The sequence below is a fragment of the Herpailurus yagouaroundi genome, unplaced genomic scaffold (genome assembly GCF_014898765.1).
Source record: "Herpailurus yagouaroundi ecotype Mexico unplaced genomic scaffold, PumYag 140, whole genome shotgun sequence".
Classification (NCBI taxonomy): Eukaryota; Metazoa; Chordata; class Mammalia; order Carnivora; family Felidae; genus Herpailurus; species Herpailurus yagouaroundi.
This window is the reverse complement of record NW_024412395.1, coordinates 49,973,360-49,995,448: the sequence shown is the minus strand read 5'-3', so window position 1 is coordinate 49,995,448 and position 22,089 is coordinate 49,973,360. Positions and strand designations below refer to the sequence as shown.

At 38.0% G+C, this 22,089-nt stretch overlaps 1 protein-coding gene across 2 annotated transcripts in view; it reads right to left on the bottom strand.

Moving 5' to 3' along the window:
- Positions 1-22,089, bottom strand: part of CERS6 (ceramide synthase 6) — a 322,014-nt gene that overhangs the window by 213,892 nt on the left and 86,033 nt on the right. For both annotated transcript variants that reach the window (XM_040475284.1, XM_040475285.1), the window contains exons 2-3: positions 14,041-14,146; positions 1,794-1,924 (exon numbers count right to left, since the gene is read on the bottom strand). In XM_040475284.1, the coding sequence (XP_040331218.1) occupies positions 1,794-1,924; positions 14,041-14,146 (237 nt within the window). The remainder of the gene's footprint in view (positions 1-1,793; positions 1,925-14,040; positions 14,147-22,089) is intronic.

The window sequence follows — 22,089 nt, the reverse complement described above, 5'->3', positions numbered from 1 at the left end:
TCCATGCCAATTGTTTCGTGCACACGTCTATCTGCTCATTGTTTAATATCCCTGATGTGCATATACTCAGATATTTGTTATATCTCCTTGACACTAACTATTAAAATAAACCACTTGAGGAAAAAGATCATAATTGATACATTTAGGTACCATCTCTCCCCCCAGTTGCGCCTTCACATTGTCATGCCTTTATCAATCATTTAGAAATATTTTTAGCTGATTCTAACTGCAGATAAAGGCCAGCTGAATTCAGGGAGAAGACATAGATACTGGTATAGTGTTGAGCTTTGCTCTTCAAAATGTGGTCCATGGACCAGTGGCATCGCCTGGAAACTTGTTAAAAATGTACCCTCGGTTGCCATCAGACCGACTCAATGATAATCTGTACTTGAACAACATTCAATGACTGATTCCTATACATACTGGTATGGAAACTGGTGTAGAGTCAGTATAGTAGAGAAAGGACGAGTGTCGAGTTACCAAAGAAGTTAGCTGGAGGAGGGGAAGATGGCACGTGAGTTTCAGCATGTGGTCCCGGTGCCAAGACTCAGCTTCACCACTACTCAGACCCACAGCCCAAAGAAGGAACACAGGTCCTTCATGTACGTGGTGGGGCCAGGCCAGGAAGCAATTCCAGCTTTTGATCAGGAGCCCAGATGCATAAATCCTTCTTCCATAAATTGCCACTCAGTTCAATTATAGGAAGGGCTTTGCAGATTGTATCTACTCGGTTGTTTTTCCATGTTTTATAAATATTCTGACCTCCTGAAGACCCTGTTTATGCTCCCCATATTTATCCAGCCCTAGGAATTTATGGTTATTATTCTTCCCCTCACTCACTTCTCCCAGAACATCAGGCTTCCCTCTGAGTTTTAGATTGTAATTGCTAAAATACTTTTTCGGCATAATTGAAAGCTAAACCTGAAAATGCAACTTTAACCCCAAACAGAAGGAGCCTGCAACAAAGGGAACAATGACAGCACTATTGTTCAAATGACCAGGTGTCAGGAAAAAAAGCTCCCAAAGCACAGAGCTGTTAGACAAAGGCACAGTCACATCCCAAAGGATGAAGACCAAATGCACCAAGGAGCTCGAGGCACAGTCCCTTCCCTTTGTTGGAAATGTGCTCAATGCTTCAGTATTTCCTTCTCTAACTTTCCTCTAGGTCAGTGCATTGAGTGTCACTATTTCAAAACGGCACTGTGCTAGTTCCCTATAGGTCTTTTATTATTCTTAACAGCTTTATTGATAATTTACACACCATAAAGTTCGCATTTCAGAAATGGAAGAGACCTTCATTCCACCCCCCACCTTCAAGCAATGCTTCATTAAATTCACCCAAGGAATATAATATAGTTATTTCTTAAATCTCCAGGAATATGGGACATAATCACGACTCTCTGATTATACATCTTAGCATCTCAGCTGTTACCCGTGGAAAGAACATCTTGACAAAGTCTCCTCTATTAAAATTCAAACCATTAAAGTAATAACTTTTAGTGCTCTATTTCAAAGGTGGCTAAATGAAAATACCATCGCAGGCCCCTGAAAATACCATCTGCCAATACCTTGTAGGAACTACATTAGAAAGTGAACTTCAGTTACTGAATCCAAAGCGTTAATCACAAATTCTTACAAACTACTATTCCCCCAGTTTTTGAGGACTATTTTTTCCATCAGGTGGCATGCTTTACAGGGGCTGCTGGAGCCTGCACGAAGCCTTTATTTTTAAGTTAGGGACAGGAGGAGTACTTAGGCAGGTTTTGCTTTCAAGAAGAGTAACAGCAACTTACATGCTCTCACAGAACCTCGTCAGCGTGCTTGGCTTCTCCTGGTTGCATCTCTGTCGAAACCAGCGTTGAATGCTGCGAACATCCCAGTCCAGCTGTTTGGAGAGGCCTTCCAATCTCTTTTCATCAGGATGCTATGAAACAAGGCACCAGCAAAATCATTTTCATCTTCACTACAAACACATCTGCCCTTGTCTAAGTTGATTTTTTTAACCTCTATTTACTAACTGCTACTGAGATTTCTGTATTTACCACTGAGGACATAGTCCTTCCATTAGTAGCATGAATATAAGTAATCACTCTGGGGGCGCCTGGGTGGCTCAGTTGGTTGGGCATCTGACTTCAGCTCAGGTCATGATCTCGCAGTTCATGAGTTGAGTTCGAGCCCCGCATCTGGCTGTGTGCTGATGGCTCAGAGCCTGGAGCTTGGTTAGGATTCTGTGTCTCCCTTTCTCTCTGCCCCTCCCCCGTTCGCGCTCTGTCTCTGTCTCTCAAAAATGAATAAACGCTAAAAAAATATGTTAAAAAAAATAATCACTCAGGAGAAGAAAAGTTACTCATTACGAAACAACAGTGAAAAACGTGAATCTTGCTCTAATGCTTGCACTTTTTTTTTTCAAGTTTATTTATGCGGAGAGAGACAGAGAACACGAGCAGGGGAGGGGCAGAGACAGAGAGAGACAGAGAAAATCCCTGCACTAACAGCACAGAGCCTGATGCAGGGCTCAAACTCACAAACTGCGAGATTGTGACCTGAGCCGAAACCAAGAGTCAGCCACTTAACCAACTGAGCCACCCAGACGCTCCTCTAATGCTTACATTCCTTATCAGCAACGGAGATGAGATGAAAGAGCCAACTGGCTGAGTCAGCTCCATCAGCCTTCAAGGAAAGGAGTTAAGAGGCATCATTCACATGTCTCACTTTCTCAGGAAAAAAAAAAATGCTATACCCAATTATCACACATGAGGGTAATGTAGGACAGACAAAAGCACGAAATAATCTCATAGCTCACTTTAGCCTAAGGTACCAATTCTACTACAAAACAGGTGTTCTTTTTCTTCCTTGTCTCTCTCTGCTCTGTTTTTCTCAAATCCCTCTTCTACCCCTCTTCTTGTTCATTCCTTTTGATCATATCCCCATCAAAATTTACAACAACTCTGCATTCCTTGAAGACACAAACATGGTGAATGGGGAAGAGACCCAACTTATGCTCATCATATGATGATACTATTCTCTCTCTCATTCATTTCTCTAACATTAGGAGGCAACACACTGGTTCAATTCCTCACTGTAATGAAATCTGAGCCTCGGTTCCCTCACTTGTCAGGGCTATTTATCCACCTAAATGGGACTGTGGTGATGACCGAATGTAAAAAATATGTCTAAGTCAGTAAATGCGTTTCTCCCATTTCCTATCCCTACCCTCTCCTCAATATCTTAAAGTGCATCCTGCCAACAGTTATGTGAATGTGCCCTGCCACACAACAAAACTAAGCTGTGTTCTCTTCCTTTATTTATTCTATCTTTACTGCTAAGGAGCTGTTAATGAGCAGAGAAAATAACCAAAAGCAGGGGAGGGGAAGGCAGGCTGACCAGCTTCAAATTATAAGGGTAGGATGCACAGATGACACCTTATCAAAACATCTCGAGCAATTTTAGATGACAGATACACAGGAAACACAGTAAGTGGCCTCAGTATCATGACTGAGGTTATAAAATGTGCTGAGTTTGTGTTTGTGAAAGTCATTTGCCAACATTCAGGAGGTGTGTACTTTCACGTGACTTTATTAGTCATGACACCATCTACACTCTCCTTTCATGTCTGTCTTAATTTAAAAAAACAGGGAAGACAGAAAATTTACATCTTACTCTATACCTTGGCTACACCATTTTCTAGAAGAATTAATTTTTAACTTTAATTTGTTTTCTAAGCTTATTAAATAGGTATAACATTCACATGGTTCACAAACTAATTCACCTTCCCATTTTATTCCTATGACTCTCCCTCTTCCTACCAGCTAACCAGTTATTAAATCAGCTTCTTCTCCAGAGTTATTTTGTGCAAATATAAATAAATTGAATATGTATTCATATATGACCTGTGTCATACAAATGTTTGCATACTACATGTATCATTCTGAACTTTGCGTTTTTCACTTTACAATGTATCTTGGAATATCTCCGTATTAAAATATAAAGAATGCCTTCCTGGGGCACCTGGGTGGCTCAGTCAGTTAAGCGTCCAACTTTGGCTCAGGTCATGATCTCGCAGTTCGTGGGTGTCAGCCCGGCATCTAGCTCTGTGCTGACAGCTCGGAGCCTGGAGCCTGCTTCAGATTCTGTGTCTCCCTCTCTCTCTGCCCCTCCCCCGTTCATGCTGTGTCTTTCTCTCTCAAAAATAAATAAACATTAAAAAAAAAAAAAGAATGCCCTCTTTCTTTTGTCAGGATATACTATAATTTACTTATCCACTCTCCTGTTAATGGATGTTTAAGTAGTTTCCAGACTTCCACTAACTATAAACAATGCTGTAATAAATAATCTTATGACAGGTCATTTTATACAGGCATACATACAGAGATAAATTCCTGGAAGTGAACCCTGGAGATCAAAGAACTATGCATTTGCAATTTATTTATATATTAAAAAATCACCCTTGCTAATGATTTTACCAATTTATACTCTCATAAGCAAAAGTGCCCATTTCCCAATGCCTTGCCAATAGAGTATGTTATCAGATTTCTCAATTTTTTCAGTCTGATATATATATATATATATATATATATATATATATATATATATATAGTCTCAGTGTATCTGTTGAGAGCAGGAGGGGCAGAGGGACAGGGAGAGAGAGAATCTTAAGCAGCCTCCACGCCTAGCGCGGAGACTGACATGGAGCTCAATTTCACGACCATGAGACCATGATCTGAGCCAAAATCAAGTGTCAGATTGCTTAACTGACTCAGCCACCCCCGTGCCCCTGTCTCAGTATATTTTTAATTTGATTTCCTCTTTTTATGAAAGAAGCACCTTTTCACGTTTTAAAAACCATTAACACTTCCTTTTTATGAACAGTCTTTTCATACCTATTGCCCAGTTTTTCTTGATTTGTAGGTACTTTCTTTCCTGATTTGTAGAGTTTCTTCATGTATTAACCTGTGTCTGTACCACAGGTTGTACTTTGTACCAGTGTATCTTTGTGTTGTAGAATTTGCTTATGGGGTTTTCTGCTTGTTTTCTTGAAGTTTTAAAAAAACATATCTGAACTTACCATTTTTTCCTGCTTTAATTTCTGAATTTGGGGTCATTAATAACAAAAGCCTTTCCTACTCTGAATGTTCAAGAAGTTAATGGAGGGTGAATTGACATCTTTACTCAATTTGTCTTTTGTGTCCTTCAACAGTGTTGGAAAATTTTCCTCACACACCTTGCACATCCTTGTTACATTTATTCCTAGGGATATTATCTTTTCTGGTATTGTTTGTGGTAAGTTTTCACTTGATTCCTTAATTTTCCAAGTGTAGAGTCATATAATAACATGTCATCAGAATGTAAGCTCTGCAAACAAAGGAAAACTTCATATCTTTTTTCACCAGTACCTAAAATACAGGAAGGATTCAAATACACGTAACAATAGCTTTACCACCTCCTTTCTAATGTTTATGCCTTTATTTTCTTTCTCTTACCTATTCAGTAATTCAGTGTAAAACTTAGCACTATGTAGAACAATGGTTTTCCATCTCTATCTGTTCTAGACTTTAATGGGAATACCACTGTTCCTATTAAGCAACAGGCCAGATTTGGAACTGACATCAAATAGACTTATTGTGTTAAAAAAAAACCACATTTACCTAGTTAGATAAATTTATTTTAATCACAATAATGTTATATTTCAGCATCCATGGAGATGATCATACCCTTTTTCTCCTTAGATCAATTAATATAGTGTATTACATAGATTGTGTAATGTTGAATTCAGGGAAGACCTTGAATTCCTAGAATAAATCCTCTCTGGAAATGTTAAACAATTCTTTAATTGTGTTGTTACATTCTGTTTACTAACTTTTATTTGGGACTTTTCATTGATATTAAGTTCAATTGGTCTCTACTCTTTTTTTTTTTTTTTTTGGTTAAATCATTGTCAGATTTTAATGTTAAATTAATGTTTCGCTGCTACATAAAAAAAGAATCTGGATGATTTCCTTAATTTCCTATGCTTTGGTATAGTGTAAAATACCATGGGAATTATCTGCTCTTTAAGAGTGTGTTAGAATTTTTCTTATGAGAGGATCTGAGTCTCATCCTGTTTTGCAGTTTAGCTCTTGATTTTAATCTTTATATACACACATACATATATATAGTTGGTAAATTATATTTTCCTAGAATGATAACCATTTTACCCAAGTTTTTATATTTTATTTTCCATATTAACAGAAATATATCCTTTTCATTTTCCTCCATTTCTGTGAGTGTTGATTATTATGCTGTTAATTATGATGCTGTAATTTGTGCTTTGTTTATTTGATTGGACTAGCTGACTTTCTGTAAAAAAAAAAATTAAACAGATAAGGTACTTTTGAATTGATTTTCAATTCTATAGTTTTGCTAACACAATTTTTGCATTTATCATTAATTTCTGCTTTCTGCTTGCCTTTGTTCTGTTCTTTTTCTAATGCTTAAGTGTTTAACTTCATATATGTATATACTACATATACATATATGCATATATGTATATATTTCATCTGAATGTTCATCTGAGCGCTGTTTTGGCACAGTACAAATGAGTAGTGTTTTTATCATTATTGCTACCAAATATTCTGAATTTCTATTTTTACCCAAGAGTTGATTAAAAGAGCAACAGGTTTTCTGGTTTTTGAGTTCTAGTATTATTAAGTTGTGCCTATTTTTAAAATTTATCTCAGTTTTGTATATATAATAAAGGTCATTTTTGTAGATGTTTAATAGGTCCTTTAAAAGAAAGTATAGTCTGTGCATTGAGAAGACCACCTTCAACTCAATCATGAAGTGTGATGCTGATATCTGGAAGGACTTCTACGCTAACACCGTGGACTCCGGTATTGCTGACAGGATGCAGTTCTAAATGTACCACTTAGATCTTCCTCATTAATTATGCCTCTTAGAATTTCTATCTTCTGTTTTACATTTTGTTCACTTGATCTGTCATGACTCAGAGGTAAATTAAAATTCCCTGCTATTATTTCTTTTCATTCTTTTTTATTAGTATATAGATACACTGACATTCAACGCATATTAGTCAGGACTATTTTATCTTTATTATGAATTGTACCTTTTGGCAATAAAAAGCCAATTCTTCATTTTACTTAATTCCTTTTTGGTCTGACTTCCACTTTTATGTAAAAACAAAAACCCTACTTATCTGTATTTGTCTGTATACCTTTACTCATACTTTTATTTTCAATATTTATAATTACTTTATCTGAAGGACCCAAAACTAAAATAGTTAGAGGAGTCAAACCCATTTACACACATTGATATAATTGAACGTTTGTTTATAGTTCCCTCACATTAATCCTGTTATGCTTTCTGTTTTGATAGGTAAAAAAAAAAAAAAAATGACAAACCAAGTATTGTTGGTTTTATTTTCCTTCCTGTGGGCAATTTTTGTTCTAGTGGTTATTCATAATTACAATACTCTTCTATTTGTTTTCAGTCAATAATTCCATATAAGCAGTATTTAAAACTACCATATTTCCTCTTCTTACCCCACCCAATATTAATCAATAATTTTATCATTTTTACAGTTTACTCTTATACTGTTAAATATGTTTGTACTTCTATTACTCAATTTGGCTGCTTAAACTGATTTGCTTTCACTCCCAGCTACTAGAGATTATGCGACTAGTGAATGTATTCTACCTCTCACCTTCTTCTCCCCACCCCCATTACTGTTAGTTGTATCACTTCTATGTGAATGCATATGAACGTTTACATTCTGTTCTGTCATCCTGATCCTCACATTTCTTTCTCTCTTTCAACAGTTGAAATGTATCCAAAACCTACCAACACTCCAGTAACCTCTTGATCGGCTAAAATCAATGATTATAATACTTTCTTCAAAAAGGACTCATGAGAACAATTCCCTCATATTTTTGCATGTTGAAATCTGTTTGTTTTTAACTTTTACAGCGTAAAACCAATTTGCCTAAATATAAAATTCTTAGTTCACATTTTCCTTGAAAATGTTGGAAATGTTGCTATAAAGAAGACTAAAGTCATGGTGATATTTTTTTGCTAGTTAAGTGATTTGATTTTTGGCTTGGCTTCTCAAAGAATTCTTTCTTTTATTTTTCAAGTCCAATAATTTAACCTTCTTGGGTCAATTTTTACTGCATTTTCATCAACATATTAAAACAAATCCCCATTTATTTTAGGAAAATTTTCTTGAATTATATCTTTCAATATTTATTTTATTTTGCTTTTCCTTATGGGACTCTGATAATGCAGATGCTGGATCTGCTCAATCTAAACATCTAATTATTTTTAGCACTTTTTGTCTCATTTAATAGTTTTCTATCTCCCATGTTCCTTGCTGAGTTTTCTGAAGTGTCTTGTGTTCCCTGTATTCTTTCCAATTTTGTCTTCATTTCTGTGATAGTTTTCTTTTATTTTTATTTTTTATTTTTTAAAGTTTATTTATTCATTTTAAGAAAGAGAAAGTGCACCTGGGGGAGAGGCAGTGAGAGAAAGGTAAAGAGAGAGAAGCCCAAGCACTGATAGTGCAGAGCCCTATGCAGGGCTCGAACTCACAAACAGTGAGGTCATGATCTGAGCTGAAGTTGGACGCGTACTTGACTGAGCCACCCAGGTGCCCCTCTATGATAGTTTTAGTATGTTCTCCTGAAGCTACCAGCTCACAATGCGTCCCTTTTCCTGTTGACCAACTATTTTTTTTTTTAGGTCTTACATTTCTTTTTTTGTGGTTTTCCTTCACAGAGTTATTACTTATATATATATTTTTTACTTTATGGTAAAACATTTAATCACAATTTTCGTTTGCCTTGTGGCCTCATTTTTCCACTAACAATTTTTGTTAATAAGCACTGCTACACATTCTTTTCCTTGTCTTCAATGTTGTGTGTGTTCCTTCTTTATTACTCATCATTGAGTCCATCAGAGTTTTTTGACCAGCTCTTGGGAGTACGCAGAGCAGGGAGAATGCTCGTGCAGTTCAGCCGCCACCAAGGGAGACCATCTCCTGAAAATGTGCCATCCACACTGTCGTCTGTGAACTTCTTCCAGTTCTCTGAATTAAACTGAGTTCAGGAGGACAACCGCCGGCCTTGCTCACCAGTTTCTGTATCTAATGTTGCAAACACTGGTTAGAGCTTTTGTCTCCCTCACATTCAGAAGCTGTCTCTTTTGCTGGCTTTCCTGAGAGCTACCCCCACTCCATGCTCTTCACTTCCTCTTGCTTGGCTTCTGCCCAACCCACCAACTGTTTTTTTTGTTAGCCTTAATACATATTTTGAAATTTAGAGATATGTATCTACTAGTTTGCCAAAAATAGAGTTTGGGAGATTCTCCTTCTTCTTTGTGTGCGTTTTTTTTTTAATTGTTTTGGATTTTTAATTGTTCTCCTTAGTTTTTTCCTTTTTTTTTTTTTAATTTTTTTTTTTTAACGTTTATTATTTTTGGGACAGAGAGAGACAGAGCATGAACGGGGGAGGGGCAGAGAGAGAGGGAGACACAGAATTGGAAACAGGCTCCAGGCTCCGAGCCATCAGCCCAGAGCCTGACGCGGGGCTCGAACTCACGGACCGCGAGATCGTGACCTGAGCGAAGTCGGACGCTTAACCGACTGCGCCACCCAGGCGCCCCAGTTTTTTCCTTTTTTAAGATTTCCAAGGAAAGAAATGAACAATGCTGACATATATACACACTTTTATACAGAAATACCTAGGCTGACCTTAATATTCATAACCAATACTGGGAGGAAAAAGGAAAGAAAGAGACAGACATAAGAGGAGAATAAGGGAGAACAAATTATAGGAAATTTGCCTATAATTTTTAAGGTATAGAGTAACATACCAAAAGTGGATGATGGTATGATTTCTCTGTGTCATAAAACCTGGTTTCACAGCTGACATATATATTTTTTTCCTCAGTGGCTCAAGAATTGATAGGATTAGAAAAGTAAGGCTGTTAGGATTATAGATATGTGCCAATAGTATGGCAGGAGACCCCAAACATAAATAAATAAATATAAATAAACAACTATGCACATGCACATTTGTTTGTACCAGATATACAGAGAGACAAACAGATGTTACCCATTTATCAGATAATTACATAGATGAGAACTACACAGGGCATGTACCAGTGCAGTCACACAGGGATCCACAATTCAGAAAGGCTCATGCTTGGGGTTTCAAGTTCTATGGCAGCTATCTTGAAATTCTTAATAATTTTGTTATGGAATTTGTATTTTGTATATGAAGGCCAATGAGACAGAGGAACACGTGTTAGGGCTCAGAGTCTTGGCTCACACACAGTCCCACCACTTCCCCCAACCAGTTCCGGGGAACTTAGTTCTCTGTCCCCTGGCTCCCCAGACCTCCTACTCCTTCCCGCTTCTGCCCAGTGACTACTGCTGCCCCAGGGGCAAGCATGAAAAGGGCTGGAACTGGGTATGTATACCTGCGGTGTCTCAGCATGGGACATGGGGGTAGCTGCCTGCACCCCAGGGTGGCAGTGCCCTGATGCATTTGGTAGGTGACTCAGTGGGGACGATACACTTGCTCACCCCAATCCAGCTGCCAAGTGTGTCCTGCTCTAGAGACTGCAATACACTTGGCAGTCACCAGTCCCCTGGGGGTTGGGGCAGTAGGCCCATCAAAAGGGGTGAAGCCGGTCTCAACTTCTCTACCTCTGGCCAGAGAGGGGCAGGCACATCGGCCCAGTCTGGACACAGCTAATGGGCTGTGTGTTCAGTAAGTCATAGTGTGGGGTCCCCAGGACATGTGAGGCTCTACACTTGCCTCATGAATATCCCCATGTCTGAGGGGGCATGACATTAAATAACAAATAAAAAACACGTTGACAGGTCAAGAAAAAGAATCTATGAAAGAAAAGAAAAAAAGCTTTATATTTTTATGCCTTAAATGGCATTTTTTCATGCTTTCTGAACAAGAGGCCCTGCATTTTCGTTCTGCATTGGCCCCACAAATTATGTCCTATGCATCGCAGATTTTGAAGGTTCTGAGAGTGTGCCCCTACATTCTTGAAAGATGATAACCATGCCCTTCTCCAAAGGTGACCCGGAATCATGGTCAAGGCCAGGTTGGTGAATGGTCACTCAAATACATACAGTGGTTTTTTTTTTTGTTTTTTTTTTTTGTTTTTTTTTAACGTTTATTTATTTTTTGGGGACAGAGAGAGACAGAGCATGAATGGGGGAGGGGCAGAGAGAGAGGGAGACACAGAATCAGAAACCGGCTCCAGGCTCTGAGCCATCAGCCCAGAGCCCGACGCGGGGCTCGAACTCACGGACCGCGAGATCGTGACCTGGCTGAAGTCGGACGCTTAACCGACTGCGCCACCCAGGCGCCCCTACATACAGTGTTTAATCTCTCCATATGTTGCTACTTCTACTCTAGTCAACTGGCCTGTTACCTTCTCAGATCATAAATAACACTGGACAACTATAAAGAATTCAAGGAACAACTGGTCCAACTTTTGCTGCCTCTACATTTAAATCATGAGGCTTCTTCTCTAATCACATAAAAATGTCCAAAAGAATCACCTTGGAAAACTAAGACAGTATGATTAAAATGAGCTGGAAGCAAATATTCTCTAGAGCAGTCAACATGACTCCAAATTCCTTTTACTACCTTTATAGAGGAAATTTCTCCAGTAACCACAATAAACATAAGGCAAGGGAATAAAATGTCCACTGTAGAATTTCTAAGGGGACACGTAACATTTGGGTAGACTCATTTTATTATGCATTTAGAGTAGTTCACAAGACAAACACTAATATATTATAATCTCATTTTTAAAAACCTGATAACTTCCTACACTTCTGCTTTTTCAGAGGGAAAGAAGTGTTTGCTGCAGCAAATTGCTATGTTAAAAGAAAATACAAGTTTTTTCTTAATATTTTCTTCCTTTAAGTACCATTAAGATACGTGCCCCTTCAGGTAAGAACTTGGCAATCTAAAACCAGCCCATAAAACTACCAGAAGAGCTTTTCCTAATACATTCTTCTCTTCTTCCTGACAGAGATATAAGAAGTACCTAGTGCTTTCTTCTACTTCTCCAGGAAAAATATCATTTTTAAAAGGATAGAGGGGAAAATCCTAGAAAATCTTGGCAGAAATGAAGACCATAATATAAATAAAAATGTTTGAATATGTGAATTAATAGTTTTAAGACAAGAGATAAGTAATACAAATGGTTAGCAATACAAATACCAAAAAAGGAATAAAACTTAACACTGTCAAATCACATTTTAAAAGCCTGAGTAATTTTCCCAGAAAAATGAAAAAGGGAAAATGAACCATTTAATGTACGAACACACAATACTTCTCCTAGAATACTACACTCCTCCTGTCCTTCTTTCTTGTCTATACGAGAGTAAGATGAAGGGCGATATAGGAGTAAAAAAATACTTGGGATGCTGTGATGTGCTTTGTTTTCTCACAGCCTTAGATGGAGGGTTTCTGGCTTCTTTCTCCTCCCCTCTTTGTTCTTAAGGCGATATCAGTGGAGGGGCAAAGATCTGCCCCCTCCTCTGCTCTCCTCTCCCTGCTCCTGGTTTGGCTTTCACTCTCACCACAGTGATAATCTCTTCTGTTTTCTCTGCAGTGAATCTGTAACTTATAACTCTCTAGATCCTGGTCTTTCATTCTTTCATCTTGCAACTCTTCTGTCCTTTAATTATTCCCTCTTTTGTTTACATCTGCCTGTGTCTCATAACTGCTGGAACACAAGGGCCATGCTAGAAGCAAATGGGCACTTCCTTTCATACGTACAGGCAAACCTTGTTTTATCACACTTCGCTTTACTGCACTTTACAGATAATTGCATTTTTTACATATTGAAGGTTTGTGTTAACTCTGCATCAAACAAGTCTATCGGTGCCATTCTTTTTAACACAGCATTGGCTCACTTTGTGTGTCTATCTCACAGTTCGGTAATTCCTGCAATATTTCAAACATTTTCATTAATATTATATTTGAATTGCTGAGATCTCATGATAAAATATTAATGGGTAAGAAGCTCCTTCTTATGAATGAACAAAGAAAGTGGTCTCTGGAGATGGAATCTCCATCTGTTGAAGATGCTGTGAAGATTGTTGAAATGACAAGAAAAGATTTAGAATACTACATAAATTTAGCTGATAAAGCTGATAAAGCTGACTCCAATTTTGAAAGAAGTTCAACTGTGGGTAAAACGCTATCAAACAGCATCCCATGCTACAGAGAAATTTTTCATGAAAGGAAGAGTTGATCAATGCAGCAAGCTTCATTACGGTCTTATTTTAAGAAGTTGCCATAATCGCCCCAAACTTCAGGAACCACCACCCTAATCAGTCAACAGCCATCAACATGGAGACAAGAGTGTCCACCAACAAAAACATTACAATTTTGCTGAAGGCTCAGATGATGATTGGCATTTTTAAGCAATAAAATATTTTCAAATTAAGGCATCATTGTCTTTTGGACAGAGTGCTATTTGCACACACTTAACAGATAACAGTATAATGTAAACATAACTTTTATATGCACTGGAAAAACCCAAAAATTCATTTGACATGCCTTACTGTGGTATTTGCTTTGTTGTAGTGGTCTGGAACCAAACCCACGACATCTCCAACGTATGCCTGTACATTAATTATATTCCTCAGCTTTACCCAGTCGTCTCCACAAAATCCCATCCAACCATTATATGTACTGCTTCATGTCATGTGAGATTAAAAGAGACACAAAATTAGATTAATCACTAGAATCTAATCTAGACTGTTCTTTACAGACCAGCTTCTAAAATCAATGTGAGAATAAATAAACAGGTCTCAAACATGCCCACATTTATTCAGCTTCTACCTGTTTGGCCTAGTCACAATGTTTGCACGTTTTCCAAGAGCACACTTTCCAGCATGAAGCTGGGCAATTAGTTCTCAAACCCAGGAGAGAAGGGATTAAATAATTTCAGATTGAGAATGGTGGTCATGATAACTCATACCACCCAAAAAGGCAATCATACCTTTGTAATTGCAGTGAAGACCTTTTCCAGAATGGCATTGGGCTGGGCAATCTGTGGTCCATTGGCCTGAATGTTGAGGGCGATGGCACATGGTTTGGCTACAAATCTTAAAAATAAAATAAAATAAAATAAGGTCAGAAGAAGTTATTCTTTCTATAACTTTTCTTAATGTCACAATTAATCACACATTACCCAATTGTCCCAATGAAGTGCTGGGTGGACACTGCTGACATTCATTCATCAGTCAATGTAAAACAGATTTAACTTTTCTTCTCTCCTATAGGCCTCCAACAGTGACAGTAAAAAAGAAATCCTTTTAGAACATTGAAATCTCCTGATCCTTAAGTTCTAATGTGACTGAACAGGTAGAAAGACTACCAGATGACAAATATAAGACCATAAGTGAGATATGTGAACCAAACAAACCATCATTTTAAAACGATTTAACTTATACTTTTCTTACTAACATCTCACTAACACATGTTACACCTTCCACTATGACAAAGTGTTTACTAATCATCTGATTACACATGGAGAATGTACCTTTGATCACTCCTACCTCATAAAATTGGCCATTTTTGTCTCTAAAATCCAAATGCATTATATTCAGCCCCAATTCTTTATTTTTTTTTTTAATTTTCTTAAATGTTTGTTTATTTTTGAGAGAGAGACAGAGTGTGACCAGGGAAGGAGGAGAGAGAGAGGAAGACACATAATCTGAAGCCAGATCCAGGCTCTGAGCTGTCAGCACAGAGCCTGAAGTGGGGCTCAAACTCACAAACCCTGAGATCATGACCTGAGCCGAAATCAGATGCTTAACCCACTCAGGCGCCCCCGGCGCCCCGGCCCCAATTCTTTATGGCTTCTTAAAATTCTTGCTTTGTGGTTATTTGTGTCTTTAAGTTTATTTTTTAAATTTATTTTGAGATGGGAAGGGGGCAGACAAAGAGGGAAAGAGAGAATCTCAAGCAGGCTCCATGCTGTCAGCACCGAGCCCAGTGTGGGCTCAATCCCACAAACCACAAGATCATGATTTGAGCTGAAATCAAAGAGTTGGTTGCTTAACTGCCTGGGTCATCTAGGCGCCCCTGTGGTTATTTGGGTCTTTCTCGTAAGGAGTAATGAAGGATGTCAGATAGCACGATGTCCCAGACAAGCTGAAAAGTCTGAAATGATTACAAGCATCTGCTGCACTGTTTTCATCCTAAGCAAATGACTATGTCCAGAAGAATGGGAAGGCTTCCCTTCATTTCTGCTTGTGCTTGACATGTGAAGGAGGCACTGAAGGAGCAGCAGAGGGCAGGGGGCCCCAAAGGTATGCTGACATCTCTGAAACTTTTTTTTAAGCACTTACAACTTTAATAAGAGTTGTTTTAGACTAAGTGTTCAAGAAATAAGGTTTTGTGAATGTTCCTTTTCAGTAGTGACGTTGAACATTTTCTACTAATACAAAATAATAAAACATCAGATGAAAGTATTACCCAAGTTAATGTTGGCCAAAGGCAACAACTGATAAATGTACAGAACAGATCATGAAGCTTCTTTAGTAACAGTTGATGAGATTAAAGAATAGACAAAGGAACATTTTTTAAGTGGGATGAATGAAGTTTACATATATACACCACATAATATCTCACTGGGTCCTATTTCAAGTTAAAGAGAAGACACTTACTTCAACAGGAAAATGGAATACTGTACATGCAAGCCTCACCCAGGAAAGATATACACAGAAAATGTAATATAATATCTGTTTTGCTGGTTCTCTGGAACAAAGCTGGGAAGAAGGACTTACCACCTTTCCTAGTATGTAACTGTTCTAGAACTGGAGTTTTCCCCAAATTTTCATTCTCAATTCTTTTTTTTTTAATGTTTATTCATTTTTTAGAGACAGAGAGAGACAGGGCACAAGCAGTGTAGGGGCAGAGAGAGAGAGGGAGACACAGAATCTGAAGCAGGCTCCAGGCTCTGAGCTGTCAGCACAGAGCCTGATATGGGGCTCAAACTCATGAACCGTGAGATCATGACTGGAGCCAAAGTCGGACACTTAACTGACTGAGCCACCCAAGCGCCCCTGCATTTTCAGTTCTTTTTAATGTAAAATATTCTAAGACATATTACCTATGCCACTACCTTCTTAAAGAGAAATGTAATCTTTTTCAAATAATTCTGGGTCTTCACTATGAACAATAATCTTGGAACTACAGCTACAGCTACAGCTAGTGGAAAGAAGTGACGTTTGATGGATAAGGAGCAAACAAGTCCAGAACTTGTTTGCTTGACAAAGTTTCCTGCTTTGTGGGTTTTTTTTCCCCTCTTCACCATAAGGAGTATGAAAAGATACAAGGTCCAGCAAGAGTGGGATGAAAAGGTAAACAGCAAAATTAAATTGGCATAAGAGCCAAAATCAACCTGCCATTGGTTGCCTTCTATTACTCTTCCCTGTTGGATTTCTCTCTGGCCTTCCTTCATCTTCCCCATCCCCACAACTCCTGAGTATTATTCAAATTTCCTTTCTGAATTTGCCATTATCCTTGTAACATCCTTCTGTTCTAGTACATGGTTTTCCTTCCATTTTCTAAGAGTTAAGAGTATGAATGCAGAGGATAATCTTTTCACCTCTGAATACACCATGAAAATGGTTAGGCGTCGGCAGGAGGGGGTCAATAAATGACCAACTGGCTGTCTTCAGTAAATATGTGTTCATTGTTGCTACCACTGTTCTGAGTGCTGTTGACAAGTTAACAGACCTTCTCTGTGTGCCTGATGAGTGGGCAAGCAGTAGGAGAGTCAAGAAATTCACTCAATAGAATTTATTCAAAAGCCACTTCCCCACCTTTGCTATCATGCTGCAATAACTTACAAAAGTGTTCAAAAGGTTTTTTAGTGTCTAACACAATGCAATGTCTTATGTATTTCTCCTTCTCTTTTTAAGCCTCAAACCACGTTTTAAAAACTCTTCACTGAATTTCAAGAACAAATGCAATAGCACCTTGAAGAAGGCATATCTCTTGATCACCAAACTTATCAAATTTTGGTAATCAAAATTATCAATTAAATATGATGCTCTGTAAACAGATTTTTAAAGCAAAATCCAAAGGAGAGGGTAGAAATAATGTCTGCTACAATCTGGCTGTGGCACCCTAGCTGCAGTAATCTCTCTGTGCCTCAATCTCGGCATACATAAGAAAATTAATAACTACATATGTATATAAGTTGTCTGTGTACATAAACACAAGTGTATGGTGAAACGTGATGTCACATGGTTTCTTTGTCTACACTTTTAATGTGTGCCATCTGTATGGTTTCATACTGTATAGTGTTTACACAATCATGACTTCTCTGGGCCCAGAAACCCACTCAGCTTCAACTGCACTGTGCTAAGCCATGGGCACCCAGTGAGTTCTAATGGTACCAAGCAAACAAGGCGAGAAACCTAAACAGGCAATTGAAAAAGACAAGGGTCATCAGATAGAGTAATCGTTTGCCTCAGTCAAAGCCATCCACAGAGCACCGGTGTTGACTCCACCAACCTCTCATTAGGTGCTCTCTTTTCAACTTACCTAGCATACACAGCTAGGCACTTCATTTCTAACATTTAAAAAACTTCAGGGGCGCTTGGGTGGCTCAGTCGGTTAAACGTCCGACTTCGTGTCAGGTCATGATGTCACAGTTCGTTGGATCAAGCCCCACGTCAGGCTCTGTGCTAACAGTTCAGAGCCTGGAGCCTGCTTCGGATTCTGTATCTCCCTCTCTCTCTGCCCCTCCCCGCCTTGTGCTCTGTCTCTTGCTCTCTCTCTCTCTCAAAAATAAACATAAAAAAAATAAATAAAATAAAAAACTTCTAAAGATAGGCAGAAAAGATGTAATCTCAAATGAGAGAAGAAAGAAAGATCCATTTTTTATTTTCCTAATAGCATCCCTAATTATATGAGAAGACAGAAATTTTATTTGCATTTATTCTCCAAAGAATTTGTGAAACACTGCTGGGCATTTTTTTTCCAGAGAGTGTTAGAAACCACATAAAACCTATGACACAACTACCATAATTTTGTTACCTACTGTCATGGTCCATTAAAGAAAAGCTGGATTTTTTTTTTCAATGCTGGCTCTAACAGAAATAAGTTCACAAAAGCTGTCTTTCACGGGTTTGTCGAGACAGAAAGACAGATGGGGGGTAGGGGGGGAGTCCCTACAAATACAATAGTTAAAAGGAAATATGTACTTTCAAACTTTGATGAGTACCTCTACCAGGAAATGCTCACCTAATTACTTTTTTATCAAAGGCAGCAACACAGCCTTCACAAGATCAAACATCTATAAAGTACTTTCATGTAGTAGAACATATGTGCAAGGAAACATAATCAGGATGTGAACTTTGAAGAATACTAATCTCAATTTAAAACAGAGAAAATACTTAAGACATTTCTAGCTTTTAATTCTATTTAACGACAGGTATTTGTATTTTAAAAATGAACTGAATGAAAATCTCTGCACAGGGCACCAGGGTCAGCTCTGGGCTGTGGTGTGGATAAAGGTACACACAAAACATGAGGCGATTACTGCGCTCAAAATGTTTACAGTATGTTAAAGGAAATTAATTTGAAAAGCAAATAAATGTTTACAGGGTAAATGTTAATTCGGATCTCTTTTTTTTTTTTTTTTCCAACGTTTATTTATTTTTGGGACAGAGAGAGACAGAGCATGAACGGGCGAGGGGCAGAGAGAGAGGGAGACACAGAATCGGAAACAGGCTCCAGGCTCTGAGCCATCAGCCCAGAGCCCGACGCGGGGCTCGAACTCCCGGACCGCGAGATCGTGACCTGGCTGAAGTCGGACGCTTAACCGACTGCACCACCCAGGCGCCCCAATTCGGATCTCTTAATACCATGTAATCATCTTCAGTGGGGAACATGGCCCGAGACTTTCAGTCCTTTCTGTCTCTAGCATCTACTACACTTTCAAAGCAGGTGTAAGGCTGCAGTGGTGGATACATAAACCTACACATGATATAAATGCACAGAATTAAATCACACACACATGCGCGCGCGCGCACACATGAATGAGTACATTTACATCTGGAGAAATTTAAATAAGCTCAATAGATTTTATAAATGTTGATATCCTGGTTGTAATATCACACTACAGTTTTGTAAAATGTTACCATTAGGGGAAACAGGGTAAAGGGTACATGAACTCTCAGCGTATTACTTCTTACAACTGCATGTGAATTTACAACTCTCTCAATAAAGATTTCAATTAAAAAAATAATTCGAAAAAATTATGTTTTTGCAGTATGGAGATTCCTCAAAAAGTTAAAAATACAACTACTTTAAGATCCAACAATTACACTACCAGGTATTTACCCCCCCAAAATTACAAAAATACTAATTCAGAGGAATACATGCACCTCAATGTTTATAGCAGCATTATCTATAATAGCCAAAAATGGAAACAGCCCAAATGTCCATTGACTGATGAATGGATAAAGAAGATGTGATATGTATGTATGTATGTATATATATACATACATACACACAATGGAATATTACTCAGCCATATAAAGGAATGAAGTCTTGCCATTTGCAAAAACATGGATGTTAGAGAATATTATGCTAAGTGAAGTAAGTCAGAGAAAGGCAAATACCATATGATTTCACTCAGATGTCGGTTTTAAGAAACAAAACAAATGAGTAAAGGGGACAAAAAGAGAAAGAGAGAGGCAAATCAAGAAACACTCTTAACTATACAGAACGCACTGATGGTTACTGGAGGGGAGGTGGGCGGAGGGATGGGTTAAATAGGTGATGGGGATTCAGGAGGGCAGTCGTGATGAGCACCAAGTGCTATATGAAAGTGCTAAGTCACTATCCTGTACACCTGAAACAAATATAACACTGTATATTAACTATACTGTAGAAACTTAAAAAAAAGAGATGGAGCATAGAAAAAAATGTGAAATTGTAGATTATTTATCTCTACTAATGAGAAGGCAACTTTAAAAAGATGATGAGGTGAATTTATTTCTTTAGCTTTAGTGCCTCATTGTGGGATTTGTCCATACCTTTCTGTATCTTTGACTTGCTATATAATAAATCCACAAGTAGGACTTAAAAAAATTGTTTTTCATGTGACAGAATGAGGCCCTAACATTGATTTTTCATCTTTAAAAACTCTGTACAACATACTAATCCCTCCTAAACTAAACTAGCTGGAGGCTTGGGAGAATGAATAAAAACAAGTCGGCTCTGGAGATGAGTCAAAGGTAGGTGCAAGCAACCAGCAGAGAGTAGGCTCCTTGACTATTTATTTATGTTTATTTTGCAGCTCTGCCCTGATATCAGACACAGTCACAGAAGCAGATAAAACATTAACTGAAAAACATTCTCTTTCTTGTCAACAATAGCCAAACTATGGAGATAACCGAAATGTCCATCAACTGATTAATGGATAAAGAAGATATACAGATACAGATACAGATAATTCGATAATGGAATATTACTCAGCTATCAAAAACAATGAAATCCTGCCATTTGCAATGATGTGGATGGAGCCAGAATGTATTATGCCAAGTGAAATACGTCAATCAGAGAAAGACAAATATATGATTTCACTCACATGTGGAATTTAAGAAACAAAACAGATGAACATATGGGAAGGGAGAGAAAAAAAGAGAAGAGGGAAAAACAAACCACAGAGGCTCTTAATGATAGAGAACAAACTATGGGTTGACAGAGGGAAGATGGACTAGATGGGTGATGGGTATTAAGGAAGGCACTTGTGATGAGCAGTGGGTATTGTGTGTAAGTGATGAATCACTGAATTCTACTCTTGAAACCAATATTGCATTGTATGTTAATTAACTAAAATTTAAAATTTTTAAAAGAGAAAAAATTTAAAAAATAAAAAATAAAGTAAGATTTAATGAATTCAGAAGAAAGAAAAGAAAAAAGGAAAGGAAAGGAAAGGAAAGGAAAGGAAAGGAAAGGAAAGGAAAGGAAAGAAAGAAAAAAAGAAAAACATTCTCTTTCTAACTGCTGGAACCAGAGGAAGAGCCTGGGAAAATCAGAGTGATGAGAGAAACCATGAAAGGCAAAAATCCAGAGGAGCCAATCCCTAATTCTGTATAGAAACAAAGCATGATTCTGGCTGGCCTCTGAACCATGTATGTACAAGGTCAACTGAAAGCAGCTAGAAGCTAAGATTTAAAGAACTGAGCTGAGCCCGAAGCCACTGTCCACTGTGGGCATGATAGGCTACAATTTGAATCCAACTACATAAATCTCCTTACAATCTAATACGCTGATGAAGAACAAAGGAAACTATAACCCATCCTTAGGGGAAAAGACAGAAAGATATGCAGTGAACTTAAAGGTAGGTGAATAGAAACCATGCAATCCGAAAAAAGAGAGAAAAAATGCAAAAACAAACTGACTTTGAGGACCTGTGGAACAATTCCGAAAGGCTAATATATGGGTAATCTTAGTTTGAGGAAAAAAGGGACACACAGTGGGGAAGAAAAAGAAAATATTACAAAAAAAAGTATATAGTTTCCAACTTCTCAAATGTAATAAAAGATATACAGATTCAAGAAGCTCAAGAACCCCCAGAGAAGAAAGTTTCAAATGAAGAAAACCTAGACATAACACAGTCAAAATATCAAAAGTCAACCAGACGGAATTAAAGGAAGTTCTTTAGGCTGAAAGGAAGCACAACTGGAGGAAAACTTACATCTTTAGGAATGAATGGTGAACTTCAGAAATGGCAAATAGATTGGCAAGTACAAAAGTCCTTGGAATTACAACCAATAACTGATGAAATACTTAAATGAAATAACATATGTCCCACTCAGACTGTGCTGGAAAGGAATCTAAGTATGGACAAGTGAGGATTCCAAGAAAGAAGGACTGGGGAGAGGTGACTGATTCAATCCACTGCTTTACTGCCAACACTATATCAGTAATGGTATGCCATGGCTAGGATCACGGTATTAAAAATGTTTAATTTACAAGACCAGTAGAGATCAGATTTGGAAAGATAGTATGTGAGTGC